Source organism: Nycticebus coucang, chromosome 18, assembly GCF_027406575.1.
Source record: "Nycticebus coucang isolate mNycCou1 chromosome 18, mNycCou1.pri, whole genome shotgun sequence".
NCBI lineage: Eukaryota > Metazoa > Chordata > Mammalia > Primates > Lorisidae > Nycticebus > Nycticebus coucang.
Window position 1 is genome coordinate 76591217 of NC_069797.1, and position 26318 is coordinate 76617534.

At 48.9% G+C, this 26318-nt stretch overlaps 3 protein-coding genes across 5 annotated transcripts in view; 2 read left to right on the top strand and 1 right to left on the bottom strand.

The window, feature by feature from the left end:
• TMC8 (transmembrane channel like 8) overlaps positions 1–26318 on the top strand; it is a 256022-nt gene that overhangs the window by 207141 nt on the left and 22563 nt on the right. The window lies entirely within an intron of this gene.
• PGS1 (phosphatidylglycerophosphate synthase 1) overlaps positions 7586–26318 on the top strand; it is a 52384-nt gene continuing 33651 nt past the window's right edge. For all 3 annotated transcript variants that reach the window (XR_008375667.1, XM_053570559.1, XM_053570560.1), the window contains exons 1-3: positions 7586–7740; positions 21382–21571; positions 25366–25443. Coding sequence is in view for 2 of the 3 variants with exons in the window: in XM_053570559.1 (XP_053426534.1) it covers positions 7604–7740; positions 21382–21571; positions 25366–25443 (405 nt within the window). In the remaining variant the exon portion in view is untranslated. The remainder of the gene's footprint in view (positions 7741–21381; positions 21572–25365; positions 25444–26318) is intronic.
• Positions 20074–20709, bottom strand: LOC128570938 (ribosomal protein L18). Its single transcript, XM_053570582.1, has one exon. The coding sequence runs from the start codon at positions 20676–20678 to the stop codon at positions 20112–20114; it is 567 nt and encodes a 188-aa protein (XP_053426557.1). The 5' UTR covers positions 20679–20709; the 3' UTR covers positions 20074–20111.

Consider the following 26318-nt stretch of genomic DNA (forward strand, 5'->3'; position numbering starts at 1 on the left):
TAAAACTTTTGTAGTTATAGGGTCTCGCTGTGTCACCCAGACTGGTCTCAAGTGATCCTTCCACTTCACCCTCCCAAAATTCAGGGATTACAGGCATGAGTTACCATGCCTGGTTCCGACTGGCCCTTTAGATGGACATGCGTTCTCTGGATCAGCATACACCACCCCCAGGAAAACTACCCTTTCCTCCCTTCCCTTCCCTGCCAGGAGTTACAGGCTGAGGCAAAAACGTGGCCTGGTCTCTGCCCCCTCACTCTTTTTAGGCTAAAAGGCAAGAAGGGCAATGGATTTGGGAGGAATTAATAAATCCCCCAAATTTGAGTCTTTTTCCTAAATTCCAGGAGACTGGAAATAAGTCAAACCTGGATTGGAGGAAATGTTCGGAGCTTTCTGTCCCACTTGCTTGGACCTGGTCTGATCTTGCCTCATCTTAAGCAAGACTTGTTCTGAGGGAGTCTCCATGGCAGCCCTAGGCATGATCTGCCTCTTTTTTTTTTTTTTTTTTTTTGAGACAGAGTCTCACTTTGTTGTCCTTGGTTAAGTGCTGTGGCGTCATGGCTCACAGCAACCTGAAACTCTTGGGCTCAAGCAATTCTTTTGCCTTAGCCTCCCAAGTAGCTGGGACCATAGGCACTGGACACAACACCTGGCTATTTTTAGAGAAGGGGTCTCAGTCTTGCTCAGGCTGGTCTCAAACTCCTGAGCTCAGGCAATCCACCTGGTGATTGGGCCTGGGGCTCCCAGAGTGCTGGGATTGTAGGCATGAGCCATGGCACCCGGCCTTGATGGTCTGCCTCTTGCTTGGACTTTGCTCTGGGGGCTGGGCAGGGAGAAGCCAGGAAGGCAGCCTGCGGGTTTCTGCCAGGGATGCCCCCCACCTCCCTTTCCGGCACCAAGCCACCTGGCTTGGCCACCCATGCAGGGCCTGGGGACCCTGGGATTCCCTGAGACATCACTGGCCATGGGCCACTGTGTTTCCTAGCACTTTGGGTTGCTGGATCTTGTGGCTGTGCAGCTCCCAGCTAGGGTGGTGTTGGCTACCAGCCACGCCACAAGAGGCTGAGATTCCCCTGAAACACATAGCTGCTTTTATCTCTCACTGGCGACAGAGAAACAAACCAGGATGCTCTGCCCAGGAGGCATTTCCAGAAATTTGGGCTCTGACTTCTTGTTGACCAAATGCCAGAAAGTCCTGGGCTTCTTTGTGGTGAGGGAGCCATTGAGCAACAAGTGTTTTGTTTTGCAGATGACAAGATTTTCCAACATTAAGAAGTTTGAATGATAAATGAGAGGACTTTGACCAATTTGCTACCCCTAGCAAGTCAGGTTGCTGATCTGAGTTTCTGTGCTTGGCAAATTTGCTCTTTATAACTTCTGGCTCGGGGCAGCGCCTGTGGCTCAAAGGAGTAGGGCGCTGGCCCCATATGCTGGAGGTGGTAGGTTCAAACTCAGCCCTGGCCAAAAACTGCAAAAAAACAAAAACATATAACTTCTGGCTCTCCTGGGCCTATTCCCAGCTCCAACAGACTCAGGCCCCAAGACCCAGGGGACTTATCTCTTCCAATTATAGGGCCATCCAGGCCCACCAGGGCCCATGCCAAGTACATGGCTACAGCTGTAGAAAACGTAGACTTTGGAAACTTACATTGGACATAGGTATTGGCATGGCCTGGCAGACTATTTTTGTAAATAAAATTTTATTGGAACTTAACCAGTCTCATTCGTATTGTCTGTGGCTGCTTTCACACCCAAGTTGAGTAGCTGCTACTGAGACCACGTGGCCCGCAAAGTATAAAATATTTACTATTTGTCAGGCAGCGCCTGCGGCTCAGTAAGTAGGGCACCGGCCCCATATACCAAGGGTGGTGGGTTCAAACTCGGGCCTGGCCAAACTGCAACAAAAAAAACAGTTGGGCGTTGTGGGGGGAGCCTGTAGTCCCAGCTACTAAAGAGGCGGAGGCAAGAGAGTTGCCTAAGCCCAGGAGCTGGAGGTTGCTGTGAGCTGTGTGAGGCCACGGCACTCTACCGAGGGTGATAAAGTAAGACTCTGTCTCTACAAAAAAAAAAATAAATAAAATACTATTTGGCACTTTAAGAGAATGAATACTGACCCCTGCCTGGAGGAAATAGGAGTCTGCCTTATGCAGAGAGGGCTGGGCTTAGGTCTTAGTTTTGGGGGGAAGGGTAAGAGCGGCTGGAAAAGACCAGAGTGCTAGCAGGGAGATGTGACGAAGGGAGAATGAAGGCAGGACAAGGGCTAAGGGCCTGTGGAGAGACCTAGGGCTCATGGCCGCCCTCAAAGGTGGGCAGAGCTTCCAGGCTTACGACATGGTAGGAAATAGCAGGTCAGACATCGCTCCCAGGAGACCAAGCCACCACAGCCCCTACTCTTGGTGGAAGAGCACAGACTGGGTGGTACTCCCCTCCAGCCTGGGGACCACATGTGCATTCCTCACTCCCGTGTGGGTAGCCCAATTCTGTAGTCAGGCCTTCTTCAGGGTGCTGAGAACACAAGAGGACTCATGCATGGGCTCACATTCTGGTGGGGGGCAGGGAGGCAAAAAATATAACAACAAACTGGTAAATACAATTAGATCATAGCAAAGATTAGGAAAAAATAAAATCCTATTATCCGGGTCAGGGAGATGTTTCCAAGGGAAGGTGACATTTGGACAGAGGTTGAAGGAATGAGAGGAGCTGCGGAAAGAGGCCCCTGAGAAGACAGACAAACACATGTAAAGATCCCAGGGTGGGCGGTGCCTGTGGCTCAAGGAGTAGGGTGCCGGCCCCATATTCCAGAGGTGGCAGGTTCAAACCCAGCCCCGGCCAAAAAATGAAAAAAAAGAAAAAAGAAGAAGCTCAGCGCCTGTGGCTCAAGCAGCTAAGGCGCCTGCCACATGCACCTGAGCTGGCGGGTTTGAATCCAGCCTGGGCCCACCAAACAACAATGATGGCTGCAACCAAAAAATAGCCGGTGTTGTGGCGGGTGCCTGTAGTCCCAGCTACTTGGGAGGCAGAGACAGGAGACTCGCTTGAGCCTAGGAGTTGGAGGTTGCTGTGAGCTGTGATGGCACGGCACTCTACCCAGGGCAACAGCTTGTGGCTCTGTCTCAAAAAAAAAAAAAAGATCCCAGAGAGTACAGGGGCTTGAAAGAAGGCCAGGACAGTGAGGCTGGACACAGTGACCAAAGGAAGAATGGAGGGAGAGGCAGGCCATCTCATCCTTAGTACCCAGGTTGCATTCCCTTTAACACAAGTGCGTGCATCTCAAAAACAGATGATCAGCTCCCCATGTCAGCCCTCATGTCACACAAACAGGAAATTTTCTCATGCCTGGAGGCAGAAGTTAGGCTGGCCAATTTCTCTCTCCGTCTTAAATTTGCTAACTAGCCCTGGGTTGGGGAGAGACCCTCCCTCACAGAGCAATCTAGAGGAGGAGGTGCCCTTGTATTGGCCTGATTTTCTGTTCAGAGTGTGAATCACAGACAGTCAGGCCTGGGTCCTTGGCTCAGGATGTCCGGGTGTTTCCTGCCTGGGAGAACAGCCCCACTCTCAGGGGCAGCGGCCCACTACTCCCTGATGTCAATTCTCTCTCTAATGAATGGGTTTCCCTTCCCTCTTGGGAAGGCGTACTATCTGCCATCAGTGCCGTCAGTCCTGTCTTTCTAACCCTGGTACCTCCTGCCTGCGAAGGAGAGAGTGAGACCAATAGAGAAGCAGTGGGTGAGGGCAGGAGTGCAAGGTGATAGCTGCCTTCTCATCATCAAGGTGTGAATCTGGAAACCCCATCAGCAGTGATGTCGGGCCCACAGCTTATGTTCTCCAAGCAGCTTTGGGACACAGAGGGCACTCTCAAGCAGGCTCTCTGGGCCACCTGTGTTACAGTCCACTACTTTTTCCCAGCCACTGGCCCAGACGAGACCTCCTGATGGAAAGAGTGCATATGCTGTCATCATGTAAACAGAACTATTTAAAAATTGCTTAATCTCTGACTTTTTTTTTTCTTTCTTTCTTTTTTTTTGAGACAGAGTCTCACAATGTTGCCCTTGGTAGAGTGCCGTGGCGTCATATCTCATAGCAACCTCCAACTCCTGGGCTTAAGCGATTCTCTTGCCTCAGCTTTCCAAGTAGCTGGGACTACAGGAGCCCTCCACAACACCCTGCTTTTTTTGTTGTGGTTGTTGTAGTTGTAGTTTTCTTCTTTTTTTTTTTTTTAACTATTTTTTTTTTTTTTGTAAAGTCTCACTTTATGGCCCTCGGTAGAGTGCCGTGGCCTCACACAGCTCACAGCAACCTCCAACTCCTGGGCTTAGGCGATTCTCTTGACTCAGCCTCCCAAGTAGCTGGGACTACAGGCGCCCGCCACAACGCCCGGCTATTTTTTTGGTTGCAGTTTGGCCGGGGCTGGGTTTGAACCTGCCACCCTCGGTATATGGGGCTGGCGCCTTACCGACTGAGCCACAGGTGCTGCCCTGTAGTTGTAGTTTTCATTGTTGTTTAGTAGGCCCGGTCCAGGTTCGAACCTGCCAGCCCAGGTGTATGTGGCCGGCGCCCTAACGGCTGAGCTATGGGTGCTGAGCCAATTTCTGAAATTAAAAAAAAATTTTGCAGCCTCATGTCCTGAGGCAAGGTTGTGGTTGCCTTGCTCTGGTTATAGCTGTCTGTTTCAAACTAGCCATGAAGTTAGAGACTCTCCGTGTGTGGTTGCAGAAAAGACTGTGTCATTCTCTGATGTTAGTCCTTAATGTATTTTAATGTATTAGCTTATCATGCCATCAATATCACTGTCTTTTTTTGAGATTGGAAATGCCCACTGAAATGGGACCATGGTTGTCTTATTTCCCTTAATGCCTTACACAGCCACATGCCATCTGCAAGGAGATTCTGAGAGCTCTTTTTAGGATGACTAGGATGCTCTCCTGGTCCACAAGAGTGGTGAGAATGACTGTGGAGCCATTCAGTGAATGTTTACGCTGCAGCTATCACATGCCAGGCACTGTGCAAAAGTGGAACCATGCAATGGATGGTCTCATTCTGGTTACTGGAAGTTAGGATATTTGATGACTCACCATTTCTGACTTGGAAGAGTTGAATCAAATTCCACGTAGCATTTGTAAAGCTATTTAAACTTATTTTTTATTTTTTTTGAAGTTTTTTTTTTTGGCCGGGGCTGGGTTTGAACCCACCATCTCTGGTATGGGGCTGGTGCCCTACTCCTTGAGCCACAGGCGCCGCCCCACTATTTAAACTTAAAAGAAAAATTCAAATCAATCTGAAATACTCACTGATTGTAAACAATTTAGAAACTTCTGAATGGTGCCACATAAGCAGTGTTATCATTTTGCGTATTTGTTTTCAGTCTGCCTGTTGACATACTCATATTCCCTCCCTCCCCTCACACTTTTCTGATTTTTTTTTTTTTTTTGAGACAGAGCCTCAAGCTGTCACCCTGGGTAGAGTGCCCTGGCATCACAGCTCACAGCAACCTCCAACTCCTGGGCTCAAGCGATTCTCCTGCCTCAGCCTCCCAAGTAGCTGGGACTACAGGCACCTGCCACAATGCCCAGCTATTTTTTTGGTTGCAGCCGTTCATTATTGTTGGTGGGCCCGGGCTGGATTCGAACCCACCAGCTCAGGTGTATGTGGCTGGCGCCTTAGCCACTTGAGCCATAGGTGCCGAGCCCACTTTTCTGATTTTTAACAAAATGAGATCACCTGTGTACTAATCTTTGGCAATCTGTTTTTAAAACTGATGTCATTAAATACTCTTCTAAAACTTTTTTTTGTTTTTTGAGACAGAGTCTCAAGCTGTCACTCTGTGGTAGAGTGCTGTGGTGTCATAGCTCACAGCAACCTCCAACTCTTGGGCTCAAGCAATCCTCTTGCCTCAGTTTTTCTATTTTTAGTAGAGATGGGGTGTTGCTTTTGCTCAGGCTGATCTCAAACTTGTGAGCTCAAGCAATCCACCTGCCTTGGCCTCCCAGAGTGCTAGGATTATAGGCATGAACCACTGTGCCTGGCCAAGAACGTTGTTTTTATGAATGTATGGTCTTTCAGCATAGTGATGTACCATTACTTACTGAACCAACTCCTCTTCTAGAGTTTGCTCCCACACTTTTCTTTTTCTTTTTTGACACAGAGTCTTGTTTTATCACCCTCAATAGAGTGTTGTGGCATCACAGCTCACAGCCTCCTCCAAATCCTGGGTTTAGGTGATTCTCTTGCCTCAGCCTCTCGAGTAGCTGGGACTACAGGCGCCCACCCCAACGCCCAGCTATTTTTTTGTTGCAGTTTGGCCGGGGCCGGGTTCGAACCTGCCACCCTCAGTACATGGGGACAGCACCCTACTCTATGAGCCACAGGCGCTGCCCTTGCTCCCACACTTTTGATATCATGAACAATGTTGAGATGAACATTCTTGTGGGAATATGTATTTAATCTCTTTGGGATAATTCTGTGGAAGCAACATTTGGAATGTTGTTTTCAGGGTATCTGTGTCATTTTCAGCCTTCTAACACCCCCTGAGATAAATAGGGTGTGACTGTGTCCTACCTACAGTTTTCCAGTTTTCAGGTCCCAGGCTATGTGGACCAGCCAGAGACCCGCATATTACAGAACTCATCTCTCCTGCCTTTCGGAGTACTACAAGGTTTTCCTTTACAAAAGTAGCTGCAAAAAGTGTTCTTGGCATATAGGGATGAACTGTGCATTTCCAGGGGCCGGTGACACCTGTGTCTTTGGGCACATGAGGAGGGTGAAGGACCTTTCATTCATCTCACATAGATTTGTTTGTTTGAGACAGAGCCTGAAGCTGTCGCCCCAGGTAGAGTGCTGTGGCATCACAGCTCACAGCAACCTCCAACTCCTGGGCTCAAGCGATTCTCCTGTCTCAGCCTCCCAAGTAGCTGGGACTACAGGCACCCCCCACAACACCTGGCTATTCTTTGGTTGCAGCCGTCACTGTTGTTTGGCGGGCCTGGGCTGGATTCGAATCCACCAGCTCAGGTGTATGTGGCTGGCGCCTTAGCCGCTTGAGCCACAGGCGCTAAGCCTCACATAGATTTGTTGAGGCTGCTCTGTGCACCAGAGCTGCAGACTAGAGGGGATTTCCCACGGTTCTGCGCAGGTTGGTGCGTGTTAATTAAGTTCCAAGACTTTGTGCAAATCTAACACTTTAGGGGTATCTTACAAGTCTAACACCCTGCCAAGTCCACCCTGAAACCAATAATGACACTGAAAATCAATCCCACCCTGATCAGGGAGGAGCCAATTTTGACAGCAGATGTGGAGAGGCCGTTAGGATGGCACAGCGCATCCTTTCCTCCGGGACCGGGTACAAGTGAGCAAGAGCGCAGGCCACCTTGGACACCTGCGCACACCTTCCTGCGGGTTGAACAGGCAGGCTTTCACCACCCTCTGCCGAGCGACCACTGCTTAGTCCGTGTCCCTTAGGAGGGAAACTGAGGCTGGGCGCTGGGAGCCGGACCGGACCGCCCTCCCCGCGCCGGGGCTCCGGCGCCTGCGCGCTGCCGCCGTGTCCGCGCTCTCTGTTGTCAATAAAGTTCTAGCGCGCAGGAAGCGGAAGCGGAAGCCGCGAGTCTCCATGGCGGCGGTGGCGGCGGCGGCGGGGCCGGTGTTCTGGAGGCGACTGCTGGGCCTCCTCCCTGGCCGCCCGGGGCTGGCCGCACTCCTGGGACGCTTGTCGGACCGCCTCGGCAGGAACCAGGACCGCCGGCGCAGGTGAGCGAGGCGGCCGACCTGAGAGCGCGGCCCCCGCCGTGAGGCCCGGGCCCCCGCAGCCCCCAGCCCGGCGCCCGGGGCATCCGCAGCGAGCCCCTCGGGGTGTTCCCAGGCCCTTTTCTGCAGCCCTGGTCTCTACTGTGGCTTTTCTGCTTCGTCCCTGGTCTTCTCGAGGGAGAGTGGGCGACCCGAGTGTCATCGTCATCCGGGTCCAGCCAGTGGGCCTCCGGCCAGTCCTTGCCTTCCCCTCTCTACGGTGCTTGGTGACGAACCCCGGCCTCTGTCCACTTAACACTTTGCGGGAGGGCCTGTGTGTGCTTTCAGGGAGCTCCGGTCAAGCTCCGAAGGCTAAATTTTATGTCTTGGTTGCGCTCTAGGATGTGAGTGTTGGAGAGTCTTGTCACGAGGGACACTGTTTGGGTTGAGAAGGGTCTTTTCCTTAAGTAATCCTGGCTGTGAGGTGGCTTGGCGGGAATGAATCAGCTCTGCTGGGATTTTGTGTGTGTAGCGTTTCTCACATCCTGTCAGAGAGAGTTGTGAAGCAATCCTTAGTAACACTCAGGCATGGGAAGAGGAAACACTTGAAATCCTTTTTATGCTTTTTAACGTGCCTGTGTTCTGGAAAAGTACTGAAGTGAGTTATGTAAGTGGTGAAGTAGGCTTTGGAGCAATTTGTCCAGGCAGTGGTCTTTAAAAGTAAACATTGGCCTAGAACATGCTGACCTAAGAGGCCCACTATTGCTAATATTAAAAAAAAGGGGGGGGGGGAGAAATAACTTTGTGCAAATAGTTTTCTTATTAGAGATATTTGAGCCTTACACTTGATCCTTTTTTTTTTTTTTGTAGAGACAGAGTCTACTTTATTGCCCTCGGTAGAGTGCCGTGGCCTCACACAGCTCACAGCAACCTCCAACTCCTGGGCTTAGGCGATTCTCTTGCCTCAGCCTCCGGAGTGGCTGGGACTACAGGCGCCCACCACAACGCCCGGCTATTCTTTTTGGTTGCAGTTTGGCTGGGGCCAGGTTTGAACCCACCACCCTCGGTATATGGGGCCGGCGCCCTACCAATTGAGCCACAGGCGCCGCCTATATACTTGATCCTTAAAGGAAAAACAACTCAGAACTGTCTCTTTTAGTTGAGTTTGCATTGTCTTAGATTTTGTATCTGTGCTCTGTGAGTGAGATTTGACTTCCTTTAGTACAAAGATCTGGAGTTCATTTATGTGTGCTAATTCCAGGTACAGAAAAGAGCTTACTTCATATTGAGCTATGGTGGAAGATTTTCAGCAAAAACTTAAGTTTGATTTAGGGGAACTTTTAGGTGATAGATTCAGGGCAGAATGAAACTCTAGGAAGCCTGATTAGAAGAATGGCTCAAAGTTTCACATTGGTGAACCTGGTAGGAGTGGGGGTATAGAAGAGGTGGTCTCTTGTTTTCTGTATTTCATTTTCATTTCTTTGGTGCTTAGTAAAAGACCTGTTCATTTCAGTGGATAGTAAACTCAAATGACTTCCACATCCTGGCATCAAACCACTGAAATTTGGTTTAAAGTTTCAAAAAATGTTCTTCCTTTAAAGACAGGATGTTTAGGTTACTTTCTCATTTCCCTTTATGTGTTTAAACTATAGAAAGACATTTCATTATTAATCATTGGGGTTGATTACTAAAGGATGTGTGGACAATCTCCACAAATTCTTTTTTTTTTTTTTTTTTTTAATTTTTTTTTGTAGAGACAGAGTTTCACTTTATTGCCCTCGGTAGAGTGCCATGGCGTCACACAGCTCACAGCAACCTCCAACTCCTGGGCGTAGGCGATTCTCCTGCCTCAGCCTCCGGAGTAGCTGGGACTACAGGCGCCCGCTACAACTCCCGGCTATTTTGTTGTTGCGGTTTGGCTGGGGCTGGGTCTGAACTCGCCACCCTCGGTATATGGGGCCGGCGCCCTGCTCACTGAGCCACAGGCGCCGCCCAATTCTTTTTTTTTTTTGGTAGAGACAGAGTCTCACTTTATGGCCCTCGGTAGAGTGCCGTGGCCTCACACAGCTCACAGCAACCTCCAACTCCTGGGCTTAAGAGATTCTCTTGCTTCAGCCTCCCGAGTAGCTGGGACTACAGGTGCCCGTCACAACGCCTGGCTATTTTTTGGTTGCAGTTTGGCCGGGGCCGGGTTTGAACCCGCCACCCTCGGTATATGGGGCCGGCGCCCTACCGACTGAGCCACAGGGGCCGCCCTCCACAAATTCTTTTTAAAAAGGCATTTCACGAGTGGGTTTTTTGTTGTTGTTTGTTTGTTTTGGTGGTGGACAGGACAGTGTGACTGTGGGAATAATTTTTTTTTTTTTTTTTGAGACAGAGCCTCAAGCTCTCACCCTGGGTAGAGTGCTTTGGCATCACAGCTCACAGCAACCTCCAACTCCTGGGCTCAAGCCATTCTCCTGCCTCTGCCTCCCAAGTAGCCGGGACCACAGGCGCCCGCCACAATGCCCAGCTATCTTTTGGTTGCAGCCATCATTGTTTGGCAGACCCGGGCTGGATTCGAACCCGCCAGCTCAGTTGTACATGGCTGGCATCTTAGCCACTTGAGCCCTGAGCGCTGAGCCTTGAGCGCTGAGCCCTGTGGGAATAATTTAAAATGACTTCCCAAAGTCTTTTTTTGTAGATATCAATGTATGTAGTTTGTGTGTCTCCATATTACTTCATTATGCTGAGAGGGATGGTTGTTTCTCTGAGCGAACAATTTAAACAGTGTTAATTGAATTAACAATTTAATTGTTGGGCATTAAAGTCAGCAGTTCTGCTTGGGAAGAGTAGCTCACACCTGTTATCTCAACATTCTGGGAGGCTGAGGTGGGTGGATTGCTTGAGTTTAGGAGTTCAAGACCAGTCTGAACAAGAGTGAGACCCCATCTCTACTAAAAATAGAAAAATTAGCCAGGCATGGTGGTGGGTGCCTATAGTTCCAGCTACTTGGGAGGCATAGGCAAGAGATTGCTCAAGCCCAAGAGTTTGAGGTTGAGCTATGATGACACTATGGCACTCTACTCAGGATGACAGAGTGAGACTGTCTCAAAAAAAAAAAAAAAAATCAGCAGTTCTTGTTTTATAATTCTTGGAAGTAATGCTTATGTAAAGACTGAGGATAAATGCTTTGACCAGTATTGAGTGATACTGTATGTTTCTGACCCTTTCTTTGCCTTATTTGGTTTGCATATTTTTTCTGAATCTTTGTAGCCTTGGTGTTCAGAGTTAATCATGTCTGTTGTGGCTACTCACCCTTCATTGGCTGCTGACTTTCGTTTCTTCTCCATTGTTCATTTGCACCTCCCAATTCCTCATTCCCCGAATGATGTGGTTTCTTGTAACTCACTAATCATTGATTCATTACTAGGAGTTCTGTGTAGTCATGAGCTTAAATTATTTTAGATTTTAGTTTGTAAGACTGACTCAGTTGTTGGAGGGGGTGGTAAATCTTCGTGGCTAGCAAAGGGACCATTTCTTTTACTGCTGTTGTTACTTTTCAGGCATAGAGATGGCTATAAAGACAAAGAACTCTATTTAAAATTACTTCTAATTAATGATTTAGAAGTACTGTTGTTTCCTCTTAAGCAAGCATCTGCCTCATCAGTAGGGACTGCTGGATCCATTCATTTATCGGTGCTGTTCTGTGCTAGGTACTGAGGAAGCAAAGATAAAGACACAGGCCTGCCACCAAGACGCTGTGACCCACAAATGATTACAGGACAGTAGGTAAAAGGTCGAGGGAATACCTAGGAGAGGCATCTGGAGTTCATTGAAGGCTTCCTGATGGCAACTGATCAGAACCTTTTTTTTTTGTTTTTTTGTTTTTTGTTTGTGGCAGTTTTTGGCTGAGGCTGGGTTTGAACCCGCCACCTCCGGCATATGGGACCGGCGCCCTACTCCTTTGAGCCACAGGTGCCACCCAGGAGCCTTTTTTTTTTTTTTTTTTTTGTAGAGACAGAGTCTCACTTTATCACCCTTGGTAGAGTACTGTAGCATCACAGTTCACAGCAACCTCCAACTCCTGGGCTTAAGCGATTTTCTTGCCTCAGCCTCCCAAGTAGCTGGGACTACAGGCGCCACCACAAGGCCTGGCTATTTTCTGGTTGCAGTTCGGACGGGCCGCCGGGCTTGAACCTGCCACCCTCGGTATATGGGGCCAGCGCCTTACTGACTGAGCCATGGGCACCGCCCAGGAGCCTTTTTTTTTTTTTTAAAGGCTAGTCAAGTGAAGCAGTGGAAGTGGAGAGGGAACAAAGGACTCTGTAACTGGTTGTGATCAATTAGTGGTAAAGACCACTGCTCTCGGACTAGCCATTTGGAGCTGTTTTGACTGAGGAGGGGGAGTAGATGTTTGAGGAATGATAGTGAGTGACTGAGCATCCTAGCCAATACTGAAACCATTTCCCAGAGCTAACTGGGGGTACCAGTAGGGGAGGAAGGAAGGAAGGGAGGTAGGGAGAGAGGAGCAAGGAGCAAGTCAGTCTTCTGGGCCAGAGACCCAGAGAGGCAGGCTCTGAAAGTCCCTGTGTGAGTTCTTTTGATAGTGGTTCAGGCCTGACATGATGGGGGCATATTTGAAGTCAGGGTCAGTGGGAGCAGAAAAGAGGGCTACATTAGAATCAGTCCTGATGGGGCACCTGGAGGTTGGCACACTGCGTTGAAACAGGGAAAAGGAAGAAGACAGGTTTGGGGATGAAAAGGGACACATGGGCTGGGTAGTATCCAGGTCTGTCTGGGTGGAGGTGTTGAGTGCCTAGCTGACTGTGAACAGAGCTGGAGGCAGGTGGGCAGACATGTCATAGAGGTTTATGGAGTCATGGGGCTGCACAGAATAGGCTTGTTATTTGGAGTAGATAAGACCTAGTGGGGAATCTATTAAGAGGGTGTTAGTTCCCAATCTTGAATTTGACTACCATACAAGGGCGTATTTTCTCTATGGTCTACTTCCTTTTTCTTTTTAAACTATTTTCAGTTTCAGTTATATATGCCTAATAGTCTTTATTTTTGCAACTTAAGTCCCATTTTTTTCCCTTCTAGGTGCTTGAGTGTGCCTGTGTTGGAGCAGGTGGGGGTTCCTAACTTCCCTGAGTTATAAGAGGAAAACAGACTTTTCTTTTTTTTTTTTTTTGTAGAGACAGAGTTTCACTTTATGGCCCTCGGTAGAGTCGTGGCATCTCCAACTCCTGGGCTTAGGCGATTCTCCTGCATCAGCCTCCCGAGTAGCTGGGACTACAGGTGCCTGCCACAACGACCGGCTATTTTTTTGTTGCAGTTTGGCCGGGGCTGGGTTTGAACCCGCCACTCTCGGCATATGGGGCCGGCGCCCTGCTCACTGAGCCACAGGCACTGCCCCGGGAAACAGACTTTTCTTTCAATTAGATTTTCTTACATTGTAATGGGAGGCCAATTGTTCAACTTATAAGTAGTTACTACTCTGAGGGACCACCAGATCTCCCAAAGTTACTTTTTCTTTGAACTTCCTGATGTTGGGACCCAGTCCTTCTTACTAGTTACAGTTCAGCACAAACATCTCTCTTTCTCTTTTTTTTTTATTTTTAGCAATGTAATGGGTAGGAGGGGACTATTAGGATCAAAGCATAATTTTCTAAGATTACATTTTCATCTTGCAGGATTTTTATTTTATTTTTTTTTGAGACAGAGTCTCGCTGGGTAGTATCCAGGTCTGTCTGGGTGGAGGTGTTGAGTGCCTAGCTGACTGACGCCTATGGCGTCATAGCTCACAGCAACCTCCAACTCGGGCTTGAGCTAACGTTTTGCCTTTGTTTTTCTATTTTTAGTAGAGACAGGGTCTTGCTTTAAGATAACAGGTGTGAGCCACTTCAGGCTGATCATGCAGGATTGAAAGGATTACAGCTGAGCAGCTTTCCCATTCCAGCCTTATTAATATTAGCAAATGTGTGTGTCCCTAAGCACATTGTAGCTGGTGATGAATTAGGCTTAATCAATTGTGTGCCGGTAGGCAGATGGAAACCAGCCTGAGATTAAAATGTTCTGATGGATAATCCTTTTGTAAATAGTGTTTTCTGATTCACTTCAGGGCTGCTGGGACTCTGGCCGCTAAAGCTGTTTGGTATAGTAGACGTGTGATTGGGTCTCAGGCCCTGCGATATGTCGGGTACATTTGGCTACCCTAGAGTTACTATGGGTTATGAATATATTTTAGATTTCTGGCCCCCAGTGTTATCAACTTCCTTTTGGCTAGGCTGGGCCGAGAGTCATCTAGTCAGCATGTAAGCGAGTGCTGGCGACCTTGGCCTCTCGTGCCGGACTTGTTGTGGGAGTTCAGCAGGCTGTTGGTCTTTTGTAACCTACGGGAATCCACACTCATTTCCCACACTCGGCTTCAGGTCTTGCGTTAGTCAGGAAGGGCTGCCTGCTGCCGGGGTTGCAGGAAGTACGGTAGCTTCACGTAGTTTCTGGAGCCTTTCTCAGGAAGTGTTATGACTGTTGCTCTTTTCTCATCAGTTTACTTTTTTACATTTAAATGTGTATGACTGAGGGTATAGGGTGAGTTTTTCTTAAAAAGTAGTTTCTGAAAACACTGTATTGCAATCCAGAGAGCTCAGTTTCTTTTTTTTTTTTCTGTAGAGACAGAGTCTTACTTTATGGCCCTCGGTAGAGTGCCATGGCATCACACAGCTCACAGCAACCTCCAACTCCTGGGCTTAAGCGATTCTCTTGCCTCAGCCTCCCAAGTAGCTGGGACCTCAGGCGCCTGGCCAAGTAGTATAGCTTGTTGGCCTTTGAACCTTGAGGCAGTGGTGGTGCTATGTAGGGAAGACCATGTTGTACCTTTGCCATGGCCCTGTTTTCTAAGCTTCCCCAGTATTCTAGAGTAGAGGACCGGGCCTTCAGAGGCAAGGTTGGCAGAACCTTGTCATCAGACTCCCCGTCCCCTACCACTTCCTCCTTCCTCTGCTTAGAACTGGGAACTGTAAGAGATGCTATCTGGAAAGAGACAGTTCTGGGAGCCCAGGCCTAGATGTGGAAATCGTGTGTGTACTGTAGTTCTCTAAACAGTGAGTGTGACACATAGCTGGGCTTCTTTGGTAAAGTAACCACAGCCTCTGCCTCCTCAAATCTCTTGAGGCTGAGTTTTTTGCTGGGACATGTGGTTTCCTAGTAAACCTGCCTGGTATGAGGGGAATTGCTGTTGCAGGTGGTCGGCCCCTGGAGGTTGGCATTATTGTGCAGTAGGGGCTACTGCTAGCCCAGGAATAAACCTTTTCTGAGAAAATTCCCAGGAGTTATGTTGTGGAGAGCCGGGAACTAACCCCCGTGGGGCTCTGGCTGATGTGAAGAGAACAAAATTGGGCTCCTGAGCAGGCTCTGAGAAGTCAGCAGTGTGGATTCAGGATGGGGTTGGCTCTGGAGGCCCCGTTCATGTGCGTCAGTTGGATTTTGAGTGTCACCGATCCAGATGTGGTCTCCTTGGCAGATGCTTAATTGTGGAGACCTTTTCAAAACTCTCTGCTACTTTTCTTTTCTTTCTTTCTTCTTTTTTTTTTTTTTTTTTTTGGAGACAGAGTCTCACTATGTCACCCTGGGTAGAGTGTCATGGTGTCACAGCTCACAGCAACCTCAAACTCTTGGGCTTAAGCGATTCTCTTGACTCAGCTGGGACTACAGGCACTCACCACAATGCCCAGCTATTTTTTGGTTGCAATTGTCATTGTTGTTTGGCAGGCCTGGGCCAGGCTTGAACCCACCAGCCTCGGTGTATGTGGCTGGCTCCCTACTCACTGAGCTACGGGCGCCGAGCTTTCTCTGCTACTTTTCTTTTCTTTTTTTTTTTTTTGTAGAGACAGAGTCTCACTTTATGGCCCTCGGTAGAGTGCTGTGGCCTCACACAGCTCACAGCAACCTCCAACTCCTGGGCTTCAGCGATTCTCTTGCCTCAGCCTCCCAAGTAGCTGGGGCTACAGGTGCCCGCCACAACACCCGGCTATTTTTTGGTTGCAGTTTGGCCGGGGCTGGGTTTGAACCTGCCATCCTCGGTATATGGGGCTGGCGCCCTACCGACTGAGCCACAGGCGCCACCCTCTCTGCTACTTTTCTAAGCCGACCTTTCTCTGCTGCTTTTCTTTTCTTTTTTTTGCGGTTTTTGGCCAGGGCTGGGTTTGAACATATGGGGCCTTTGAGCCACAGGCGCCGCCCCTCTGCTGCTTTTCTAAGCCACTTTTTTTGGGCATCTTAAATTGTCGCTTGAAGTTTGGGTCTCCACCATGAATCTGTGAAACCTAATTGGCTTTCAGCTCCTTCTTTTCTCTAGCAAAATAAATTTGTCAGCACACAGATTACACAAGAAGCCAATATAGAAAAGCCTTCAGCAACGGTTGGAGGGAGGCCCTGGTGGAGCTTTCCCAGGGAGAGCTGCCTGGGAGGGAAGAGACCTGCTTAGGGGAGCCGCAGGGCTTTGGGGTTCATCTAGCCTGGTGCTAGCCAGAGTGACTCTCTCCAGGCCAGACAGAAGGGATGGGTGGACCCTGACACCTGTGTAGATGCTGAGAGAGAGAGGTAGAAAGAGAGAGTGTGTGAATGGTGTACTCTCTGCACTGACTTTTTTTTTTTTTTGCAGTTTTTCGCCGGGGCTGGGTTTGAACCCGCCACCTCCGGCACATGGGGCTGGCGCCCTACCCCTTTGAGCCACAGGCACCGCCCTGATTTTTTTTTTTTTTTTGTGACAGAGTCTCACTGTGTCACCATTGGTAGAGAGCCGTGGCATCACAGCTCACAGCAACCTCCACCTCTTGGGCTTAAGCAATTCTCTTGCCTCAGCCTCCTAAGTACCTGGGAATACAGGCGCCCACCACAATGCCCAGATTTTTTTTGTTGTTGTTGTTGCAGTTGTCATTGTTCAGCAGGCCTGGGCTGAGTTCGAATCCGCCAGCGTCAGTGCATGTGGCCAGTGCCGTAAGCACTGTGCTATGAGTGCCAGCCTCTGGACTGACATTGAGGCCTGAGTTTTTCCTTTGAGAGTGGTTTTTGTCAGTCCTGCTTCTTGTATTTGCTCATATCTCTCCTCACCCAGGACATCCTCCTTTTTCTGCATTTCCTCTTTGAATTCCACCAGGTTTTCTTTTCTTTCTTTCTTTTTTTTTTTTTTTTGAGAGAGTCTCAGTTTCTTTTTTTTTTTTTTTGAGACAAAGTCTCAGTTTGTTGTTCTCGGTAGGGTGCGGTGGTGTCACAGTTCACAGCAACCTCAGACTCTCTCTTACTCTTGGCTTAAGCGATTCTCTTGCCTCAGGCTCCCGAGTCCTGGGACTATAGGCCCCCACCACAATGCCTGGCTGTTTTTAGAGACAAGGTCTCTCTCTGGCTCAGACTGGTCTCGAACTCATGAGCTCAGGCAGTCCACCTGCTGTGGCGTCCCACAGTGCTAGGATTACAGGTCCACTGCGTTTTTAAGGCTCATTCAAGGCTGGCTGCTGTGAAGCCTCCCAGTGGCCAAGGCATCACCAGCCCCCCCACCCCCCTTTTTTTTTTTCTTTTGAGACAGAGCCTCAAGCTGTTGCCCTGGGTGGAGTGCTGTGGCATCACAGCTCACAGCAACCTCAAACTCCTGGGCTGAAGCTATTCTCCTGCCTCCGCCTCCCAAGTAGCTGGGACTACAGGTGCCTGCCTCAATGCCTGTCTGGTTTTTTTTGGTTGCAGCCATCATCATTGTTGGATGGGCTCGGGCTGGATTCGAACCCGCCAGCTCAGGTGTATGAGGCTGGCGCCTTAGCTGCTTGAGCCACAGGCTCCAAGCCATCAGCTCCTCTTTTTGATGACTTGCAGCATATGCACTGTATAGCTTGACCTTGAATTTTTTATTTATTCATTTATTTTATTTATTTATTTATTTATTTATTTTGAGACAGAACCTCAAGCTGTTGCCCTGGGTAGAGTGCTGTGACATCACAGCTCACAGCAACCTCCAGCTCCTGGGCTTAAGCGATTCTCTTGCCTCAGCCTCCCAAGTAGCTGGGACCACAGGCGCCCGCCACAACGCCTGGCTATTTTTTAGGTTGCAGCCATTGTTTCGCGGGCCCAGGCTGGATTTGAACCCGCCAGCTCAGGTGTATGTGGCTGGTGCTTTAGCCGCTTGAGCCACAGACACTGAGCCTTGACCTTGATTTAATTAACATTTCCTCCTGTGTTTTTAGATCATTTCAGATGTTTGGGTCTGTGAGGCTTCCCAGGTTGTGGGAGGCAGAGACTGTGCCTGGTTTTTTGGACCCTGCATGGTGCATGCTCGGCTCTTCCTATGATAACTTGAATGGAGGCTTACATTGACACTTACCCTGTTCAGCAACAGTTGGAGGCTTGCTATATGCCAAGGAAGGTTTCCTCGCCTTTTGGGGAGTTGGTTTGTGTTTCTTGGTTCCTGTGAAGGAGGACTGAGCTGTGCCCTGTTTCTTGTGGGGTTTGAGGGTGGCAGAAGTGCTGTGAGACAGAGCAGATGTTGATCTAATGCTGCTGTCAACCCCCGCCCTCCCCCTCCCCCCACCAATACACGGTTTCATTACTGAATATGTTTTTATTTTTGTAGTTTTTGGCTGGGGCAAGGTTTGAACCCACCACCTTCAGTATATGGGCACCCTATTCCTTGAGCCACAAGAGCTGCCCTCATTACTGAATGTTAAACTTTAGGCCCCTTTTGGGGCTTCAATCGATAGGTTGCTGTGTACCTTTCCCACTGTCTTGTGGTTTTCCAGTGAACTGAAGGATCCTTCTATTTCTGTGGTCCCTGGTTTGGGAAATCTTTTGTTCACACGTCTAGGCTTTTAGTTTGTAAGCCTGTGCCCACCATGAGTGACATCACCCCCTCTGGGGACAGCAGGAGAGCAGCTGTTTCCTTACCTCTGCTCTATGGGCCAAGGCCAATTTCAGACTTCCAGGTTCCAGAGAGCTGGTACCTTCTCTTGCTGACTAAAGTTTTCTTGGCAGTGAATCGCCAAGATAGGCCAGTGGGCTTTCTGGGAAGCACAGCTGTGGGCCATCTGTGTTTGTGCAGGGACCTTTATGAACCCTGGGAAGACTCAGTGCTTTATCATGAAGCTTTGGGGTATTTGAGCATCTTCTCCCCCAGTGTTCTTTTGAGGTTATGCACCTAAGAGGATTTTTCTGCTTCTGTTTGCAGGACTGGAATTTAAAGTCAGGTTGGGGCTCTGGGGCTCTGGGTGTGCAGTCCCTCTGTCCTGTGCCTCATGGCAGAGCCTCGTCTCCAGAGTGCAGAGTGTGCCAGGGTCAGCTTCATGTGGTTATGCTAGTGCTGGCCAGAGATGGGTTTCCCCTCTCAAAAGCCTGTGCCTGATGGCCAAGGAGCACTTATCATCTCTCTGGAGATGTGCTCCTTTTCTCTAGCCTCTTCCTGCTCTAGCTTTTCTCTTCAATCTGAGGGGTTTTTTGTTTGTTTGTTTGTTTTTTGAGACAGAGTCTCAGCTTGTCACCCTTGCTAGAGTGCTGTGGCGTCATAGCTCACAGCAACCTCAAACTATTTGACTCAAGCAATTCTCTTGCTGAGTAGCTGGGACTACAGGTGCCTGCCATAACACCCAGCTATTTTTTTTTTTTTTTGTAGAGACAGAGTCTCACTTTATGGCCCTCAGTAGAGTGCCGTGGCCTCACACAGCTCACAGCAACCTCCAACTCATGGGCTTAAGCGATTCTCTTGCCTCAGCCTCCCGAGTAGCTGGGACTACAGGTGCCCGCCACAACGCCCGGCTATTTTTTTTTTTTTTTTGTTGCAGTTTGGCCGGGGCCGGGTTTGAACCCACCACCCTCAGTATATGGGGCCAGCGCCCTACCGACTGAGCCACAGGCGCCGCCTGACACCCAGCTATTTTTTAGAGACAGGGTCTCGCTCTTGCTTAGGCTGGTCTTGAACTCCTGTGCTCACGTGATCCACCTGCCTTTGCCTCCCTGAGTACTAGGATTGTAAGTGTGAGCCACAACTCCAAATCTGAGTTTTAAAGAGAAAAGAATTATTTTTCTGGGTCTTTCCCTTCCTTGAGTAAAAACCTTGTTTATCTTGTGAGTCATATAATTGGGGGTCTGGGTTGTGATTGTCAGATTTCTGCTAGACCTATTCTTGTTCTGGATATCTTTCTTTTTTTCTTTTTTGAGACTGAGTCTTACTGTTGCCCAGGCTGGAGTATAGCAGTGGTATCTCATAGCTCACAGCAACCTCAAACTCTTGACCTCCTGCCTTAGCCTTCCAAGTAGCTGGGACTACAGGTGCCTGCCATCACTCCAGGCTCATTTTACTGTGGGTATCTTTTTTTTTTTTTTTTTTTTTTTTTTCCGCATCCAAAATCTTTTTAATAGAACAGTAGGTTTCAGGGTTAGTTTTTGTAGCCTCGGCTGGCCCGTCGGCCTCTGGCACGCTCGAACTTCCGGCCCTTGGAACGGACATAGGGTTTGGTATGACTGTGCGGGGTTCCTGGGGCCTTGCCAAAATGCCGGTACACCTCCCGGCCCTTGCGAGGACCGGAAAGCAGGACAGTGCCACGGCCTTTGGGGGAGTCCAGGGCCAACTGGTCGAAGGTGAGGATCTTGCCCCCAGCCTTGAGGATACGGGTGCGGGCCCGGCTGCTCACGCGCAAAGCACACACCTTCAGTTTGGGCACTTCCTGAACCCGCACATCATCTGTTATGGTCCCCACAACCACAGCTGTTTTGTTTTCCCGGCCAGGAAGTTTCATCTTCCGGATCATCCGGGAAAGAGACAGTGGTGGCCGATTGGTACGACTCATAAACAACCTCTTTAGCACAACCTGGTTGAAGGTAGAATTGGTTCGTCTGGCTAGAAACCTGTACAGCTTGACCAACAGCCTTAGGTAAATGTCCTGGCTCTTGGGCTCCTTGCGACGAACCTTTCGGTCCTTGTTGTGGCGAATATCGACTCCCATGATGGCGACACCCTCTCGGCCAGGTCCGGAAAGAGAGCTACTGTGGGTATCTTTTAATGCCATCTGCAGGCAAATATTTTTGAGTTGGATTTGTTAGGAGGTGGCAATATTAACCATGTGGTCGCTTTTGTGAGTTTGCTTGTGGCTGTGTTAAATTGGGTCCTTGAGTTATTGGGAATCAACTTCAAGTTTGAATTTATCATAGACTTTGACACTTCTTGGGTTAAAATGACGCTTAGTAGGCTAGGAGGAGGAAGGAGGGCTGAAGCAAAAACCTTTTTGCAGAGCTTGACTTGGAATCAATTGTTATTTTTATTTTTTTGAGACAGAGTCTCAAGCTGTTGCCCTGGGTAGAGTGCCTTGGTGTCACAGCTCACAGCAACCTCAAACTCTTGGGCTTAAGTGATCCTTTTGCCTCAGCCTCCCGAGTAGCTGGGGCTACAGGTGCCCACCACAACGCCCGGCTATTTTTTTGTTGCAGTTTGGCTGAGGCCGGGCTTGAACCCACCACCCTCAGCGGACAGGGCCGGCATGCTACCCACTGAGCCACAGGCGCCGCCCTGGACTCACTTTTTAAAACATTCTAGAGAATCTGAAATTAGCCCCAAAATACTCATCTCCAACCCCCACCCCCCCAATAACGAAAGAGGCTTCTGCAGAAGTATTTGAGCAATATAACCCATTTGCACGTTTCTTTAACCAGGTCACCATGGCTGTTATTGGCTCCCTTGCTGTCCCCAACTGTTCCCCTGGTCACCTCCCCGCCTTGCTGCTTGTGTCCAGAGGGAGTGCACAGGTTCCAGTGGATCAGGAACCTGGTTCCAGAATTTGGAGTTTCCAGTTCCCATGTTAGGGTGATTTCTTCCCCGGCAGAGTTTTTTGAGCTCATGAAGGTAAGTGAGTTCTGTCTAAAGGAAAGAAGTTTGAATTAGAGGTTTTGGGGATCAGGTTGGTGGGTCCTGAATGCCTTGTGTTCTGGAAGACTTTGTAGACACATTGATTGCCTTTGTCCTGTGTTGAAGATGTGGGTCACTAGGAGGGAGGTTGCTGAGGACGTGTGGGCTGCATTCATGTGTCCCTAGTGAATGTAAAGGGAGATGAACCTCTCTCCTATCCTCGTGTCTTGGACCCTGCTCCTGGAAACATCTCCAGACACAGTAGTGTCATCTTGGTAGATGGAACACGCCGGAAGTGCAGACCTGCCGGTGGAGTTGATGTGTGTGCAGAGGCATTTAAAATTTAAAGATGTCTGGGAACTTGCATGTTCTGACATCCTGCTTTTAGGAGTTACAGTCCTGGTTCTTTATTTTATTTTATTTTTTGAGATAGGGTCTTGCTCTTGCTCAGGCTGGTCTCAAACTCGAGCTCAAGGGATCCTCCCACTTTGGTCTCTCAGGGTGCTAGGATTATAGGATTACAAACATGAGCCACCGTGTACCTGGCTATTGTCGTGGTTCTTTTTGGGACTTGTCTTAGTGTGTACCTTCTCTCTCCTGGTAGTGGTGTAAACTTTGCATTTGGGGGTTCAGCTGTCAGCATGTTACTCAGGTTTACATACCATGTCTAGTTACTCTGGTTTAACTGCTAATTGGAATGAAGTAATTCAACACTAATTAATTTTTAACAACAGAGTTCATGTTAGCAATGATGTTAGAATGAAAGTCTGTTGAGGCTAGGCAGGCAGAATGCTGGGAGATAATAGAACAGAGGTAGAAAAAACGACCTCATTCTTTTTAGTGCCTGCCCAGCTCTTCTTTGCGCTCTTGTTCTGTTGACCTACACTTAGCTTGGTTTCTTCTTTTCTTTTCTTTTGTTTTTTTTTTTTTTTTTTGAGACAGAGCCTCAAGCTGTTGCCCTGGGTAGAGTACTGTGGCGTTACAGCTCACCTCCATCTCCATCTCCAGGGCTTAAGCAATTCTCTTGCCTCAGCCTCCCAAGTAGCTGGGAATACAGGCACCTGCCACAACGCCTGGCTATTTTTTGGTTGTAGTTGTCATTGTTCTTTGGCAGGCTGGGCTGGATTCGAACCTGCCAGCTCTGGTATATGTGGCTGCCACCTTCGCTACTTGAGCTACAGGTGCCGAGCCACTTAGGTTAATTTCTGGCTGACTTATTCTAGAATGCATCTCTGTGTAGTGTGTGTGCCCACGGGCCTGTCCTTTGTTCTCCCCTCTCCCCTCTTTGTTCTCCTCTCTTTGAGGGGAGAACGAAGGACAGCCTCCCACACTACCTGTCTGCCCTGTGCTTCCATGTTTGGGTGGAAGGATGCTGCAACTGTTTGCTTTTGCTTCTGCTTGGTTCTCTCCTTAGCTTGAAGAAACAGATTTTCCAAAGGTCATTCTTCTTGATGTTTTACTCAACTCTGGGTGAATGACTGTGTCTCCAAGTGGCAGTTCCCTGGCCATGTACCTGCCTGGGTGGGTGGGCTTGCAGAGGCCAAGAAGGGGGGAGAAGGGCTTGGCCCAGCAGGCTGGAAAGAAGCCAAGACCTCTTTTTTTCTGCCTTCTGGGCTGAATCTGTGGGCGGATCCTCTTGCCACACTGAGCATCATGCCTCTCTTCCTGGGCCAGACGGCCAGAGGAGGCCAGCCACGGTTTCTGCCTGGGCCTCAGGCCTTCATTACAGCAGGGTTGTTCTGCAGGGTCTGGTAAACAAATATGTTTTGGTTGCTTGAACTAAGTTGCCTCATACCTTTTTTATTTCTCCTTCTTCATAATCATCACCCCACAAACATGTAATTTACTAGGTAACAAAACAAAGGAACCTTGGAAAGTTGTTTTGTTTTTTTTCTTTGTTCATAAGCTTTTCCCAGTGGTATATTTAAGTGTCTGTGTAGCCCAGATGCCTGTCATCTTAGGTTGATGATGTAGGGTGGGCTGTGACGTCCCTTCAGATAGTGAAACAGGTAGCTGCCATGCTGTTCCCCTCCCTCTCATCCTGCTCCTGTGTGTCTTGTGGTAGCACTGTCGTTCTTACATCCTTGCTACCATCTCTGGGGTGGAGCTGCTTAGAGCTTTAGAGATGGAGTCATTTGATCTCCTGGGCTGGAGTGAGGTCTAGGGAGAGGACCCTGCCCATTAGGACTGATTCGATGTGTCATCTTTAGGTGCTAGTATGTTCAGTTTGTGTGTTTGTGTACCTGTCTGTATTTCAAAAGTGGTACATGCTCATTATAAACAACTGAAACTGTGCAGATGGCTAGAGAGTAAAAAGTGCAGGTTTGTGTCCATGCCCCTTTTCTTTTTATTTTATTTATTTATTTTTTGAGGCCAGAGTCTCACTTTGTCACCCTCAGTGGAGTGCCGTGATGTCACAACTCACAGCAACCTCACACTCTTGGGCTTAAGCGATTCTCTTGTCTCAGCCTCCCAAGTAGCTGGGACTGCAAATGCCCACCACAGTGCCTGGCTATTTTTTAGAGATGGGGTCTAGCTCAGGCTGGTCTTGAACCTGTGATCTCAAACAGTCTACCTGCTTCAGCCTCCCAGAGTGCTGGGATTACAGGCGTGAGCCACTGTGCCTGGATTTTTGTTTGTTTTTTTGAGACAGTCTCACTTTGTCGTCCAGACTAAAGTGCCGTGGTGTCATATCTCACAGCAACCTCAAACTCTTGGACTTAAGTGATCCTCCAGCCTCAGCCTCCTAAGTAGCTGGGACTACAGCCACCTGCCACAACGCCCGGCTATTTTTTAGAGATGGGGTCTCACTCTGGGTCAGGCTGGTCTTGAACCTGTGAGCTCAGGCAGTCCACCCACCTTGGCCTCCCAAGTTCTAGGATTACAGGTGTGAGCCACTGTGCCCTTTATTTATTTTTTGAGACAGAGTCTCACTTTGTCACTCTTGGTAGAGTGCTGTGGTGTCACGGCTGACAGCAACCTCCAACTCTTGGGCTTAAGTGATTCTCTTGCCTCAGCCTCCCAAGTAGCTGGGACTACAGGCGCCCACCACAATGCCCGGTATTTTTAGAGACGAGGTTTCTTTGTGGCCCAGACTGGTCTGCAACTCATGAGCTCAGGCAATCCACCTGCCTTGGCCTCCCAGAGTGTAGGATTATAGGCATGAGCCACCGCGCCCGGCCCAGTACCCCCTTTCTTTAAGCTTTATTCCTGGGGGTCCTATGCCATAGTCGGCACACATTCTCTGTGTCCCTGTGGGTCATCAGGCCACATTCTCCATGTTCCTACAGGTGTACCTGCACAGTTGTCATAGCTGAGGGCAGGCGGGAGCATGGCTGCGTCCTGTCAGCACTGTGCTTTTGCCTCTTTGCGAGCCCTCGTGCACGTTCCTATCAGCCTGCACAGGTCTCCTTCATTCTTTTCAGTGGTCGTGTTGCATTTGGTAGCAGGTTGAGATGATGCTTTACTTTGCAAGTTGAGTACTTTAAATTAGGATTGTGGGTCTTATTTGGTAAGTTACTGTGCATTTTTTCTTTTTTTTTTTTTTCCAGTTTTTAGCTGGGTCTGGGTTCGAACCCGCCACTTCCGTATATGGGGCTGGCGGCCTTCTCTTTTGAGCCACAGGTGCTGCCCCACTGTGCATGTTTTGGGCTTGCTTTAAATATTAATTGGTGAAGACATAGGCTAGCTCATCTTAGAGTATGGTTTGCCTCCAAGGTCAAAAGCTTATGTTTTTTTGAGTGAACTATGAAAATGATGAATGTAAATTTTGAATTTTTCTCCTCTTTTAGGGACAGATAAAAGTAGCCAAGAGGCGGGTTGTGATGGCTTCCCTCTATCTGGGGACAGGTCCTTTGGAACAGGAGCTGGTAAGTTTTGTGGGGATGTGGTCCTAACAGCAGCAGTGCTTTGGCCCTGATGTGCTCGAGTGGCAGTGAGGTTGACAAAGAGCTGCTGTTGGATGGCCTCCAGCTCAGAGCCAGCTCACATTTCTGTTGCCCTGGACATGGGCATGTTGGGAAGTCTGGGAGGAAGGAAGTACAGTCTAATCTGGGTCTCTGGTCTTGCTGGCCAGTGTCCTCCGCACTCTGCATGGGGCTCTCTAGATGCTCTGTCTACCCATCCAGGGCTTGGCAGACTGCAGCCAGCAGGCCCTGCTTTTTTAAGGCCTGTGAGCTAAGAGCGTGTTTTGAACATTTTCAGTGATAGCAGGAGGTGGGGGGGAATAAGAAAAAGAATATCCAGTATGACTGTTAGCTAAAAGACCAAAAAAAAAAAAAAAACCATGAAAAAGAATATTTTATGATTTGCGAGAAGTATGTGAAATTCAGATTTCTGTGTTTATGATAAAGTTTTATTGGAACATAGTCATGCTTATTCATTGGTGTGTTATCCATGGCTATTCTTATGCTACATTAGCAGGACTGAGTAGTTGTGACAGAGACCATCTGGCCCATAAAACCCCAAATATTTACTATCTGGCCTTTTTCACAAAAGGTTTTCTGACCTTGGCTGAACAAATGGACTTGGATACTGATCAGGCTGGCTGGCTGATTTTTCCAGAAGCTGGCGTCAGGTGCCAGGTCTGCAGCCAGCCTTGTTCTACCTGGACTTGCCTCACATCACACTTGTCATTCTCAGTGAGACAGGCAGGAGTGGGAAGGTCTGTACAAGGGGTGCTGCCTATGATATGGGGTCAACGGGTCAACGCAGGTTTTGGCACCAGCAGTCTGAAACTGGATTG

Excerpts from the sequence above, each read along its gene's own strand:
- LOC128570938 (XM_053570582.1), bottom strand. The coding sequence starts at position 20,678 with ATGGGAGTCGATATTCGCCACAACAAGGACCGAAAGGTTCGTCGCAAG.